The 15763-nt window shown below is 41.6% G+C and overlaps 1 protein-coding gene across 1 annotated transcript; it reads right to left on the bottom strand.

The window, feature by feature from the left end:
- Positions 1–12: 12 nt before the first annotated feature.
- PCYOX1L (prenylcysteine oxidase 1 like) lies at positions 13–9261 on the bottom strand. The gene is made up of 6 exons (XM_053464717.1): positions 9163–9261; positions 8479–8685; positions 6732–6906; positions 6413–6624; positions 5670–5810; positions 13–978 (listed from the first exon to the last, which is right to left on the bottom strand). Exons 1-6 carry the CDS (start codon positions 9245–9247, stop codon positions 311–313), a joined length of 1488 nt encoding a protein of 495 aa, XP_053320692.1. The 5' UTR covers positions 9248–9261; the 3' UTR covers positions 13–310.
- Between the last annotated feature and the right edge of the window lie 6502 nt (positions 9262–15763).

Genomic DNA, 15763 nt, shown 5'->3' with positions numbered 1-15763 from the left:
ACATAAATAATATTGCCCTCCTGATTCTTTATTTTTTTCCAATTCAATCAGGTTTGGTTTTAAAAAATGTACAAATTTGCATCCATAATGAAGTCAATTACAGCAAAAAAATATGGTTTTGAGTTAACAAAATGTGTATGGTTGACCAATGGTAATATTTAAGAAACACTTCCATTGTCTCAGTGCGAATTGAGTCCAGGCAATGATATGCTTTTATACAGAGACTGAGATGGGGAGCCACTGTGCTTCATGCTTTGTCAGTTTCACCTACAGAATCCCATTGGGAACTTTGTGATGTGAAATCCAAATCTTATAACTCAGTCTTCAGTTTGTGCAGTAAATCTGGCTGGTCTATTTTCTCTGTCAGTTCAAACCAGCGATTGAAGGCTAACAAGGCCACGTTTTTAGCTGCCACTGCACTCATTTCCACCGAGGCAGCAGCCAACTCCACGCCACTCAGGTAATAAAGGCCATCGTGCAGCACAATTGGGGGCAACGATCGGGAAGAGCCTGTGGCTCCATAGCTGGGGAACGCCTGCCATTCTATTACTTGTACAGAGTAGTAGGACTTAAATATGGTTTTCAGCTCGCGTCGGTCTAAAGGACGAGAGGATAACACCCTCCAAACCGCTGCTTCGTGCGGTGGCTTTCTTCTGAAGCCAACTGATATGTTGACCGGGCAGAGATTTTCTAGACCGTGGAAGAACGAGTCTGGACTGTCTGTGGATAGGATACTAGAGAATGGGAAGAGTTTGGGATCTGTGAAGCCAAAATAGGAAGAATTTAGATAACCGTGCACAATGGAGGACACTACTCGATGATAAGGGGCCGTAGGCTCCTGGATAGGAGGCTGAAAGTTTAAAAATGAGATGGGGTAACCACCCTTATGGAGCGGTGTGGCCACAATTACTAGATCATAATATTCTGAGCCAAGTGTCCCATCCTGGTCGTACCGTACTTCATACAGGGGCCTCTTTCCTGTATCAGAAAAAGATGAAAAACATGATAACTAAATAATAACGCTGTGAAAAAATAAAGCAATATCAGAATCAAGATCAGTTGTATATCAGTGAAAATGTCATTCTTATGCAAGCTATTTAGCAACAGCCCTGAAGAGTTACTGCATAGTTGTCCAAATGAGTACCCACTGGTTACAAGGTGCAGGAATAACACAATACAAATTACCATCCTTGACTGGCAGAAAAGAGAACAGAAGTCTAACTTAATACAAGTTGGTGAGGAGAACTTAGAGTCGGTTTGGGTTACAGTACATTTTGGCAAAAGTAAAGTAACTCGCATAGGTGTGATTTATAGACCCCCAGGACAAGTAGAAGAACTAGATAATCTACTAGTGGAGGAAATAGCTAGAATGACAGTGAAGGGGGATGTTATAATCATGGGTGACTTTAATCTCCCTGATGTGAACTGGAAAACGAAAGTAGCTGGTTGTACCCGGAGTGCGGATATTCTAAACTCCTTACTGGGATTATCTTTAAAACAGGTAGTTGAGGAACCAACTCGTAAGGAGGCCATATTGCATTTAGTGTTCACAAATGGAGATTTGTTAACAGATATTTCTGTAGGTGAAAGTTTGGGATCTAGTGATCATCAGTCTGTGTGGTTTAATATACGAACAGTGACTGAGTCACACCACACAAAAACAAAAGTTTTAGATTTTAGAAAAGCTGACTTTTCTAAAATGAGAAAATGTATAGAGGAGTCATTATCAGACTGGCACAATTTAAATGGCGTTCAGGAGAAATGGGATTTTGTAAAAGCTGTTTTATTGAAGATAACAGAAAATTGTATTAGGCTGGTCAGTAAGAGTAAAAAATTAAGGAAACCGCTGTGGTACTCTGCAGAAGTGGCCAAAATCGTGAAAGACAAGAAGTTAGCCTTTAGTAGATACAAAAATACCCAAAGTGAGGAAGATAGACAGATCTATAAAATTAGGCAGAAAGAGGCAAAGAAAGTTATAAGAACTGCCAAATCACATGCAGAAGAGCGAATTGCCCTCTCAGTAAAAAATGGAGATAAAACATTTTTTATATATATAAATGAGAAAAGGAAAGTTAAACAAGGATTAGTTATGTTGTATATACTTCTCCTCTCTCAAACCAATACCACCAATTGATATGCGTCAAGTTAGACTAAAAACAAAGGGAATGTAGGCTTAGCTGACTGCCTCAATGAATATTTCTGTTCAGTTTTTACAGATGAAAATGAAGGAATGGGACCTCAGCTGGGAAAAAAGACTGAATCATTTGAAATACGTGAGTTTATCGAGGCGGAGGTTCTACTTCAGTTGTCTAAGGTAAAGACAAATAAGTCGATGGGGCCTGATGGGATACACCCCAAGTTATTAAAAGAGCTCGGGGGTGTACTAGCAAAACCGTTAACTGATATATTTAACGAATCATTGGTAACGGGAGTTGTCCCTGGGGATTGGAAAGTAGCGAATGTTGTGCCCATTCACAAAAAAGGCAGTAGGGAGGAGACGGGCAACTACAGGCCAGTTAGTCTTACATCTGTAGTGGGGAAATTAATGGAAACAATGTTAAAGGAAAGGATTGTTGAACATCTGAAGTCACATGGGTTTCAAGATCAAAAACAACATGGGTTTTCCTCAGGAAGATCTTGCCAAACAAATCTTATCGATTTTTTTGATTGGGTGACTAAAGTAATTGATCAAGGTGGTGCAGTAGACATTGCGTATCTGGATTTCAGTAAGGCCTTTGAGACTGTCCCACATATGTTGTTGAATGGATTTTGGCATTTAATGTAGATAAATGCAAAGTAATGCACCTGGGGCATAAAAACCCAAGGGCAGACTATAGAATATTTGGTATTGTCCTAACCTCAACGTGTGAGGAAAGGGATTTAGGGGTAATTATTTCTGAGGATTTAAAGGTAGGCAGGCAATGCAGTAGAGCAGCAGGTAATGCTAGCAGAATGCTTGGTCGTATAGCGAGAGGTATTAGCAGTAGAAAGAGGGAAGTGCTCATGCCATTGTACAGATCTCTGATGAGACCTGACTTGGAGTATTGTGTACAGTACTGAAGACCGTATCTCCAGAAGGATATAGAAATGTTGGAGAAGGGCTACTAAAATGGTTTATGGATTACAAGATAAACCTTACCAGGACAGGTTAAAGGATCTTAACCTATATAGCCTGGAAAAAAGACTGGACAGGTGGATATGATAGAAACATTTAAATACTTAAAGGGAATCAACAAGGTAAAGGAAGAGAGTTTATTTAAAAGGAGAAATACTACCACAACAAGAGGACACAAGCATAAACTAGAGGGGCCAAGGTTTAATGGTAACATCAGAAAATATTACTTTACGGAAAGGGTAGTGGACGCATGGAATAGCCTCCCAGCAGAAGTGGTAGATGTTAAGCAAGCATGGGATAGGCATAAGGCCAAGCTAGATATAGGATAAGGGCAAGTACTAAAGGAAAGTCCTCAGAGGTTGGGCAGACTGGATGGGCCTACTGGTTCTTATCTGCCATCACTTTCTATGTTTCTATGTTTCTAAGTCATAGAGAACAAGTTCACCTGTGGCTTCTATGAGTTAAAATGTAAATATGTATCTTGTTCCCATTGTAGGGAGCTATAGAATGTGTTATATATCTATTATAAATATATCTCTATTATAAATATATATATATATATTCCCTTGGCATATTATACACAGGTGAGTTGTTTGCACCTGTTATACAGGGAGTCTAGGGGGACAGAGCTATAATCTTACTAGATTTAGAAATTATGACAATTTAACTAATCCGAAGAACACTGTTTATCTTGTGCATACTTGGTGGCGGGGCAGCACTTATATATATAGATAGATATATAGGATTTCTACAAAGTAATGACAGTTCATGCTAAAGTGGCTTTGTGCATTTTTTGTTGCCTTTAACATGTTATATTAGCTCAAGCTTACAGCGCTCTCTGCTGTGTGATTTTAAAATTGCACTCTTTACATTATTTTTTTATATAAACCAACAGATCCTCAAAACTACACCATAAATGCATAAATGGCACATGAAGAAGGGGGAAGAAATGGTCAGTGCTTGTTTACTTTTTAACATTTTCTAAGAGCAGCGTAATACGGTGAAGGTGAGGTGACACTTTGAGTAAGTATCCTCTACATAATGAGCCTTATGATGCTGAAATAATAGGTAATCACCTCAAATCCGCCACGCAAAACCCCCTTAATTTGTTCAGTTAAAGTTATATCATTATTATTGTAATCAAATCCTTGTCATTATGTTGCAGCTTGTGAAACTGAGAATGTTAACTACAGTAGATTTAATTTATAAATATGGGCCTAGGTAACAGACATGAATTAGCATTTCCCCAAAACAGTGAAGTGAAAATGTTTCAGAAATAAGTAAACAGTAATGCAGCCATTAGTAAAAGTGGTTGGTTTGAGACAGTGTCAATTCAATATTCTCCGTTCTGGTGTGCATGGAGCACTGTATTTAAGCAATGCGTCAGAGGATTAAGCAACCAAGCTGGCATGGCTGTCAAGGTGAACATTACTCTAGCTACAGAAGTGATTGCGACAGTCACCATGAGAATGAACCATGATGGTTTTTTGTTACCACCTTGTTGTCACAATGAAGTACCCTTATTGCAATGATTAATGTTCTCTGTGACTTACTAGTGCTTGCCTTTTTTACCGACATCAAAATGTTTATGTGCTACATTCTTCCAGATCAACATATGGTGCCAGGAAGTCTACTTTAGCAGACTGTAGTGTTAACCAAATCATCCCCTGTGGTTTCAAAGGATATACTCAAGAGATGTGCTGTGTTTATTTAACACCTATGAAGAAAGACAATCTATGTTATGTGTGTTCCTTCCCAACACTGAGGTTATTCCACAATATGCATTGTAACTGGGGTATGATATCCTACATAGAGGGTGAAGTTGTAGGAGCAGAGTAGGGTCTCTACAGAGAAGGGCCTGTTTGTCAGTCTGGATCCTGACTGGTAAGGAATATGCGTTTGTTATGGTAGCACGTGGGGAAGCTGGGACTTTGATTTCACTTTTCCAGTTGTGGATTGTGAAGCCAAACCTTGTCAGCCCACAGAAAATACCCTGATCTTCTGAGTCCATCCAAGCTTTGGTGGCTGCGGCTAAGGAAAGTACACTGTGGGTTATCTAATGGATGAGTACCATCCACTCAAGCTTCAGCAACAGTGACCTAAGAACAAGAAAATCATGAGGATGATCTATTGTAAAGAATATGCAATGCTCCTGCCAGAACTGTAAGGTGCAAAGAAGAATCTGGCAGCACCCAGTAAATGTGCTACTGCTGGTGCTCTCACTGTGGCCTTATTGTGTTCCAATGCGGCCTTATTGTGTGCTGTGGAACTACTGCTAACTTGTGCTTCAGCACTAGGATATCAAGATGGGCCTAGTAAAGTGTATGTTTTATCCCTGCTTATTTGTCTGTATTTGTTGTTCTATGTTTATGTTTTCAGCTGGCTAGTGGTCACTGACCAGTGTAAGTGCATCAAGTACACTGCCATGGTCAAGTCGTACTTTAGAAAGTAATGTGACTTTAACATACCTCGTCGCCTGTTTTTACATAAAAATAGACACAGATAATTAAACGTAAATATGCAACTATGAGGATACTTTGTATATACACTGTACCTGACTTGTGCAGAGACACGGCCGTCACCCTGGCATGAATAACATTGGCTTTCGTGAGTTTCAGCAGGCCCGAGCACACCAGTTTGTTACCTCCTTCCACAGCCCACATATTCCCCTGTGCTCCTGCCAAAGACATGGCCCCTGTTGGGGGAATTAGGTTATTATCAACGGACACTGTTCTCCAATCATACATATTAACGATGTGAAAGAAGAACACATTTTTTGACATAGAGGTCTGGAATCTATATCACGGATCACCCAGTGAGATTGTGAGAGGTTAGGAAAAAATTTTTTTTTATTAATGGTCTTATCACTATAGCAACCAATGCAATGGGTCCAAGTAGCACAAACATTCTACGGCAATAAGACCACTTTTCAAACTTTGCACCATAGTAATTTTTTTTATCCTTTTCATCTCGGACTAGAACGAGTAGCACAAGTAGGATTTGATCAATTATTCCAATTACAGCACAGATCACATATGGATTACCGACAATCTGGAGGATAAGGGAATAAAAGATCTGGGGCAAATCGAGCTGGTTTTAGTGATTTCCTATCACAGTTGTAAAAGGTAACAGCAATAGTAGAAAATCACTGCACGTTCAAGTAAGAACATCTTAGCAGTGAAAAGAAAATTCTTGGTTCATGTGTTATGTGTGGAGTGTATTCACTAAAATGAGAGGGAGCTCCCTCATTATCAAGACATGAGAAGGAATGTTTAAATTCCAGTAACAATTACACACCCACTAAGGCTGGGATGGCCACTGTTTGCCCATAGCTGGCTCTCATTACTGCGCCGATGACATCATCAATGAATCGCTGTGACACACCAATACCCAGTAGAGATTCTGCAACAGATTTTTGTGTCATGTTCACAAAATGCTCTCCTCCAAGTGAACGCAGAAGCTCCTCAATGCTGGAGAATGCATATTCATGTGCCTGATACTTATATACCCTGCAAACATGACAACAAACAGGTTTAACTAAAGAGCTCTACTTCAGTTGGAGAAAACCTATATAAACCCCAAGATGGCTTGAGGTCATTTTTGTTTTTCCTCATACCGCATGAACTTTTCCATGACTTCCTCCACCCACATCTGTAGCCTGAGGAAACTGATTCCATAGTGCCACCATAGTCGGAAAAGGTTCAAGAGGTACCAGTCCGTCTCCTCCAAAACTAGCTGGTCTCCACTGTATATGGCACTCTTCCCAGCAACTTCTCTGCGGTGCCTGAGTCCTGATCAGAAAAGACACAATAATTCCATGGGAATTCCAAGTAAGTCATAATGGCAGCAATCACCTTCTTTAATCAGGCAGAAACCATCTTTGAAAGTTCTAGCTTGTGGCTTCCACAATCAGTACCAAAAGATGAAATTATATATATATATATATATATATATATATATATATATATATATATATATATATATATATATATATATATATATACAGGGCTTGACAAATTTGTTATAAATCTAGGCGCCAGCTAAAAAAGGTTAGGAGCCAGGATTTTTTTTTAAACTAACAGTTGGTTAGGAGTGATCTGAGAGCCCACTTACTAAACTCACAGTATTTGACCTGGAAGCACCCTGGACTTTCAGGTCAGTGCTGTTTTTATATATATATATATATATATATATATATATATATATATATATATATATATATATATATATATATATATATAATTTATTTATTTTTTTAAAGCTTTCAATGCTGATGTTCCATTGGAGCACAGCATTGACTGATAACATATGGGACAAATGTTAACCCCTGCAATGCCACGAATGTGTTATACACAACTGTGGCATTGAAGGGGTTAACGCTGCACTGTTGCTCTCATGGAGTGATCAGGCAGCAGGGGGGTGTTGGGGCTGGCCTCCACACTCATGTGGAGACCGAAGAACCCTCTCCCCCTGTCCCTGAAGCTGCCTCTGGCAGCTGGGACGCAATTGCTGGTCTATAGACCAGCCATTGCAGGGGGAGTCTCTGGGCTTCCAGGCAGACCACCAGCAGCAGAGCCCCTTACAAAATGGGAATTAACCCCTAAATGCATTGAAGGGGTTAACGCTGCACTGTCCCTCTCATGGAGCGATCAGGCAGCAGGGGGATGTTGTGTCAGGTCCCCACACACCTTTCCTGAAGCTGCCTGTGGTTTCAGCCTACAGAATCACTCCGTGGGAGGGATCTCAGGCTCGGGCTCGCGATCAAAGGCTGAACAACACCTAGGCGCCAGGACAAAATTCTGAGTCGCCATGGCGACCTGGCGCCTGGGATTTGTCAAGCCCTGATATACGGTATTGGCTCGGATATAGGCCGCCCCGTATATAGGCCGCACCCTAAAAGTTTGGTGCTTTTTTAAAGAAAAATGTTCGGGCGCTAGACCCCGAATATAGGCCGCACCCCCACTTTAAAGACTTAAAGTGGGGGAAAAAAGTGCGACCTATATTCTAGCCAATACGGTATATATATATATTGCTTTGCTGTATAACCCAGGGATACACAGTCCTAGGCATGTCAAGTATGATTCTTTATAATCCTAAGAAATAACTGTAAAGAAGAACAGTTGGCAAGGGTGGTTGTAAAGAAATATATCCAAGGTCAAGTCAAAACTTGCTCATAATCAACGTTGCACAAAAGTCACAAGAACTTTCCATGAAACTGGAGTTAAAGAATAGGAGTTATAAATCTTAATATGAACACAGACTGAGGTCCAGAATTATCTTTTTTGTCATATACAACAAAACCAGATGCACCCAGGAAATCACTAAATGAGACCCAAACATGAAGCGCATTGCCTGACACTCACCCAGAAGTTTAACAAAGTCCTGCATGTGAAGGTTCAGCGAATGGATTGACAGGCTTCCGGATTCATACTGCTGGTTATTGACTGTTAGCGTGGCCAATCGGCCCCCAACACGATCAGCTTCAAATACATCGATCTGCACCTGGGGGCCAAACTGCTGCTGTAGAAAGTAGGTGACAGCTGATCCTCCAACTCCAGCACCAACAACAGCTGGAGAGGGAGAGAGAAAACAGGATGGAAATTGTTGCCCATAAATGGCATATGAGAAAAGGAGGACTATCAGAATTCTGGCATATCAGAGGGACCATGATTTTATGCAGCAAGTTGATATAAAGGGATATGGGGCAATGCTGATGTGAATGGAGCTCCCTTTACATACCCTATATCCATACATTCCTTAAGTGGGAGATCTGGATATCTTAAAGCAGATAACCTTTTAAGCACTACGGTGAGGAGGGGGACAAAAGCCACTGTGCACCTTTCAGTGTAAAAAAAAGCAACAATCTGTATATCCCACAAACATGTAACACGCATGAATGAGAGTATGAATGAATGACAGTTACGGATATAAACACACGAGCCAGTGATTACAGCATGGTACACATAGGGTTAACATGGACAGCATCTCTCCAATAAAGGAGATCATGCATTGAAAATACATCTCCCCCTGCTCCATTTTTTCATTACCGATCCTCCCCGGGAGGTCTGGGGCCCCTTGGTGCCCTGAGCAGAGCCAGATAAAATGAGCTGTCAATAACAGGAGAAGAGCCATGCTGAATATGCAGACTACAATACGGACCACGCTCCTGACATCACCACGGTCCAATCAGCTATACGAAACAAGGCGCGGCCATACGGACGAAACTGAGGGCTGGAACGCAAGCGCTCTGTAAACTATTACTAGGGGGAACTGAGCGCAAAGTAAGACGCATGCGCAACGAGGTAACCTTAGTTATTGTTTAATTTTAAATCTATAAGACCTGTTTGGACAAAGATAAATTGATTGCTGAAATACGCTGGAAAAATCATTAGCTGTTTATGACCTGTAGTGTAACTGTTGGAATGTACTGATTACATGAGCACTGATTACATACTGATTGAAGCCCTGTGTAATATAAAGAGTATGTTTTCCTCCTCAATACATAACTGAAATGCATAGTAATCTTGATGTCCAGAAGAGGGTTGCCACTTTCTGGCTATGTGGGTGCAAGTAAAGCCCCATTGCATCCCCCATACGGACTTGCACACGTATGTACACACACAAATTTACACATGCATACTAACACACATACACATGCTTACATATGTTTACACTAATATACACTTACTCATACTAACACACACTTAAACACTAATGCTAACACACATACTTACGCATACATTTTTCATGCTTGCACATATACACATTCATGCTAACACACACTTCCTCGCACGCATACTTACACATTCATGCTAACACACATATATCTATGCTATCACACAAACACTTACAAATACACATCCATGGACCCAGAGGCGTATCTAGGGTATGGCAGCTATGGCTCGTGCCATAGGCGCCATTTGAAAGGGGGCGCCAGTGAGCGGCTTTTAAACGCCGTCTTTTTTTTTTTTGATGCGGAGGAGAGTGAGGGACGCCTAGTAAAGGCTTGGCGCCCCTCATTCTCCTCCACGAGCCCTCTACCTCCGTCTCGGTGCCGGCATTTCATGCTGAGCGCCGTCATATGACGTTATATTTCGGCGCTCAGCAGTGAAGCAGCGGGCACCAGCGAGCGGCTTTTAAACACTGTCTTTTTTCTTTTTTTTGATGCGGAGGAGAGAGAGGGACACCTAGCAACGGCTCGGCGCCCCTCGTTCTCCCCGCATAAAAAAAAAAAAAGACAGCGTTTAAAAGCCGCTCGCTGGTGCCCGCTGCTTCAGTGCTGAGCGCCGAAATATGACGTCATATTACGGCGCTTATCAGTGAAGCAGCGGGCACCGCAGCAGTGCAGGAAGACAAGACTCTCGTCGCTGGACCTCAAGGTGAGAGAACTACAAAGGGGGAGAGGAAGAGGGTAGTAGGGAAAGGGGTTAGAAAGTGACAAGGGAGGGAGAGGGGGTAGTAAAGAGTGTGAATTAATGTGTGGAAGTTTGGACAGGGGCGCAATTTCATTGCTTGCCATAGGCGCTATTTTCACTAGATACGCCTCTGCATGGACCGGCCAGCCTTCCCTTGTTCATGCATATCAACAATGCAGAATTATATAGATTATAGGCTTCTGAATTTACAATAATATGTATAGAAACAGCAGAAGTTGTGTAACAAAAATACATTAAAAAAATTGCAAACAATTTAACTATCTCCAGGTTTGCAAGTACTTTCATATGCGTGTGAGCTGCAGTGACTCTGAAAACCCATGAAGAATGATACCACAGACCACCTACAGGCGTCTTATTGGGGAGGTGATTGCAGCATGGCAATGGTCCTTCAGTTATGGACCCCTCTTCATGTGATGGTGAGTGGCACATGGAAGCGGGCATTTCTGCTGTTTCTTGGGAGAGAACTGAATCAGTATTTTGTGCACCTATAACAATAAATTAACCAAAAACACAAAACTACAGAAATGAACATATCGTTTGGATATAACTTCACTCTGGACCACAGGGGCACAGTGTTCAGGGGCATTGATATTGACAGATCCAAGGAGATGAAGCATAATGTGTGCCAAGTGGAAGACTGGTAAGAGAGGGAGCAATTGCCCCCTGGGTGGCTCTAATTTACTTGTTTTGGGCCACTGCCTGGGGTTTTTCACTTGTTTTACCCACAATTCCATATATGACCACCAGAGTAAATGCAATAACATTTCCCCCCTGACTGGATCCACATTCCTTTTATAGGTATTCGACCTTGTTAGTCCTCACATATATGAAGCAATAGTTAATTTGCTTATGATGAGATTTGATATTTTATTTTTTAGAGTGTAACACTTTTTCTTATGTCAATCGTTTAGAGTGTAAATCGTTTTCTTATGTCAGTTTGCTGCAGCAGGGTTAAGCAGATGTACACATCGGCCAGTTTAATCCATTACTGCACATGCACTATTCGTTTGCAGCTGTTGTACAATTGGATTGCACTAAATGATTACCATTACAGGGGTTTTAAACTATTTCCATCCTCTGGTAACCAAATGACAATACGCAGTGAGCAAGCGCTCGTTGTCTCATCCTTCCAACGGAAAGCATAGCGTTCCATAATTCCAAATGGAATTTGAAAAAGCGAAGAAAAAAAATGCGACGGAACGTCTGCGGCAGGTGAACTGCACATGCGCATTACGGTAGCGGCGGTTGTGCGCGGGTGCATGCGCAGTGCGTTTGCGAGATGACCCGGGCCGGTAGCTTCCAGACGTGATTTTTGTGTCACGGGAATGAGCTTGTTAGGCTCACCGAAGGTGCTTGTGTTGGACTTTTCCCGTTTTTTGTAATGGTGGTAGTGGCACCGAGATATATGAATCTCTGCTTTCCCCAAATGAGCGGCACAGCAAGCATCCCATTCAGCTTTGCCTTCTAGTTACACGCTTAGGTAACAACAACTAGTTATTATCGCACCTCCATTATAAACTCCGTCACTTAGTTATACATCACACATACGGCGGGGCAGCACTTTACATGTCAAATGTGTGTCCTAAACATGAATAATGCATCTTCGGTAAACGGACACCGACAATTTGGTAAATATCTCTATTAACCCCTTAAGGGCCCGACTGTTTTTTACTTTTTTACCCTTATATAACGCAAGTTATATAGTCTTTTTTTCAGGACAAGAAGGACCTTCTTCAGATACCATTTTGTTGATCATGTTATCTAATTTCCTATTAAAAAAATAAAATATGCTGAAAAATTTAAAAAAAAAAACATTTTCTGGCTTTTACCTAAAAAATTTTTTTACTCATCCAAAAAAGCTAATGAAAAAACCCGCTTAATAGATTAAACTATTTGTCCTGAGTTTAGAAACACCTGTTGTTGTTTTTTTTGCTTTTTTCTGCTAGTTATTGGGCAATAAGTACAAGAAGCGTTTTGCTATTTTAAAATAATTTTTTCCCCCAAAGCTGGTCATTCTGCCCCGTGTGCAATTTCAGGTATCTTTGAGGCTGGCCAATGCAATTTACCCCATCAAACCATATATTTTTGAAAACTAGACACCCCAGGGTATTTCAAATGCTGGTATTTAACCCTTTCCATTCACTAATTCTACCACCAGCCTTTGCCAAAGTTTGTGGTAGTATTTTTTTTTTTTTTTTTTTTCACACAAGTTGTACTTGAGGAATACATTTATAGCTCCATGTATACATCACTATCAAACACCCCAATATGTGTTCAGCAACCTTTCCCGAGTACAGTGATACCCCACATGCATGGTTCTGTTTGGTGCTTGGGAGCTAAAAGGCCACATTTGGGAAGACCCCATTTTGGTCAGTCTGTGCTTATGCCCTATCTTTGAGCCCGGCCACTCCAATTTACCGCACCAAACCAACCATTCATTTTTTTATTTTTTTTTTTAAATTAGACACCCCTTCGGTATTTGAAATGCTTTTATTTTCACTCTTTCCATGTCAAGATTTTTGGGAAGATACAGCGTTAGTTTTAGCACTGGAGACCCTCTGGCGAACGTTTCTAACTTAATTTTTTTGAAAGGACGTGCCGCCGTCTCGCGAGTTTGCCACTCGCGGTTGTGTCCGTTCTCCGGAGCGGTCACAGCATGTCCTGGGGTGAGTGTTCAGTTTTGCTGAATGCCTTGCAATTGAGGCATTTCAGCAACACCATTGACGTTTGAAACCGGCGTCCACCAGAGATGGCCCCTGATGCCGATCACGATGTTGCTGAATGCCTCAACATCCAGGCATTACAGCAACACCGTTTAACCCCTTAAATCCCAGGGGTTTTTGGTACCTCAAGTCCTGGAGCAATTTTGCCATTTTTGCGATATGTCGGTTCAGCGATTATTCTCTTTTCCTGTGAATAGTGTACCCATGTAAACTATATATTGTTTTTTCAAGGAGAGGTAGAGCTTTCTTTTGATACCATAGTTAGAAGATTAGCTGAAAATTTTGAATCAGAAATTTAGTAAAAACTAGCGAAAATTAGAAAAAAAAACCAGAAAAACCTAATCTTTTTACATTTTTCCCTCTGAATCCTCACAAAATTAGGTAAAGTGATGGAAAATCCCCTCCAAGTTTATCAATTCACATGTCCTGATTTCAGAAATACCTGATTTATGTAGATTTTCCATACTTTCCCAGCACTTATAGGGAATCTACTATAAGGTTAACGGGTTTGGGGGTTGTGAACGGGGGCAGGGGGGTTATACTGGGTAGATGTTGTGCTAGGGCAATGGGCAGGGGCGTAACTAGAAGCCTCAGGGCCCCGGTGCCCCCAACCCAATCTACCCCCTTTTCACACTATCTACCCTCTCCCTACCCCCCCATTCTCACTATCTACCCTCTCCCTACCCCCCTTCTTACTATCTACCCCACCCCCCCTTCTCACTGTCTACCCTCTCCCTACCCCCCCTTCTTACTATCTACCCTCTCCCTACCCCCCTTTGTAGGTCACTTACCGTACAGTCCTGTGGTGGGGGCGCGAGGCCTCTGTCTCTCTCCTCTGCCGCGGTGCGCACGGCTTCACTGCTGAGCGCCGGCATATGATGTCATATGCAGGCGCTCAGTGTGAAGTGCCGGCACCCGAGACAGACGCCTCGCGCTCCCACCACTGCAGTCAGGGCAGGGAGCAGAGGAGACAGAAGGGCGCCGAGCGGTTGCTGAAAACGACTGCTCGGCTCCCCTTGGGCCCCCCTGACTGGCAGAACTCCAGGGCCCGGCAGTCGCGACCCCGGTAGTTCCGCCACTGGCAATGGGATGTAAGTTTTTTTTTATTTTTTTTTTATTATCTTTTTATATATATTTTTTAATTTTTTACTTTTTGTATTTTTTACATATATATATTTTTTTTAATGGTTAGAGGTCCTCTTAGGGATCTCTTGAACATGTTATTAATGCCAGCGATGTCACAATGACATCACTTAGCTTACTTTATTGGGTTTTTTTTAATTGTTATTTATTGTATTATTTTAATGATTTTTTTGTATTCATTTTTTAAAATGACTAACCATTTTTTTTCTCCGTTTCTTTTTTCAGCATGGGAGGAGGGTGAGAGATATGGTTTCTCACTCTCCTCCCCGCGATCCCCCTGCACCGATCACACTGTAATCTCTATGTGAGTCTCCACAGACTTGCATAGAGACCGCAGCGCCTGTGCCTCATCAGAGGTCAGGATATCCCCTGCAGGGATGCGATCGGCATTTAAAAATGTAACAGCTTTCTGGCTTCCGTCGATGCTGGCTTCTGCTGTCAGGGGGAGTCCAGGCTGTCAAGGCTGACAGCCTGATCTCCCGCTGCAAGTAGGGCAGGACGTAACGGTATGTCCATAGGGGATTCTTGGGATGCGTTTTTTGGGGACTGAAGGGGTTAAGCGAAGAAAGTTTTCACTTTCTAAGCTTGTTTAATGAAATGACACGTCATTGGTCGTCACATTTTTGCGTGACGTTCCTGACCTGTCAATAGACGTTAAGGGGTTAAAAAAGTAGGGAAGGGAATGGATGTACATGTGAGCATGTTTTAATATATTTCTCACGTGCTGTCCTCTCACACGTCTTGCTTCAGTGATCGACAATATGTTGCAGCGCTTTAAAACATGTTCAATGTGTCTATGATGGCTCTGTACTTATACACTACTGTTTAAACGTTTGAGGTCACTCAGACTCTCTGTCCTTGTTTTTTAAATAAAATCTTTTGTCCATAACATCGAATGCTTAAAATAGCATTGAATGAATAATAAATACAGTGCAGACAATGTTAATGCTGTAAATGACTGTTGTAGCTGGAAACAGCTGATTTGTAATGGAATATCTTCATAGCCGTACAGAGACCCTTTATCAGCAGCCATCACTCCTGTGTTCCAATGGCACGTTGTGTTCACTAATCTGTTTAACTTTAAAAGGCTAATTGATCATCAGAAATCCCTTTTGTGATTGTTACAGCTAGAACTGTCCTTGTTTTCCATGAAAACAGGTAAGTGACCCCAAACTTTTGAATCATGTGTGTTTATATATATATATATATATATCCCCTAAAATGGCAGTATGCCAAGTCTGTACTGCACTTCTCATACAATCCCCATTTCTGGGTTCCACCTCACTCCAGTATAAGGTAGCTCACCTGCGTGCCATTGAGCAGGTTTTTAATCACCAAAGCTGAGC

Source organism: Spea bombifrons, chromosome 4 (assembly GCF_027358695.1).
Source record: "Spea bombifrons isolate aSpeBom1 chromosome 4, aSpeBom1.2.pri, whole genome shotgun sequence".
Lineage (NCBI taxonomy): Eukaryota > Metazoa > Chordata > Amphibia > Anura > Pelobatidae > Spea > Spea bombifrons.
This window is presented reverse-complemented; position numbering and strand designations above follow the sequence as displayed.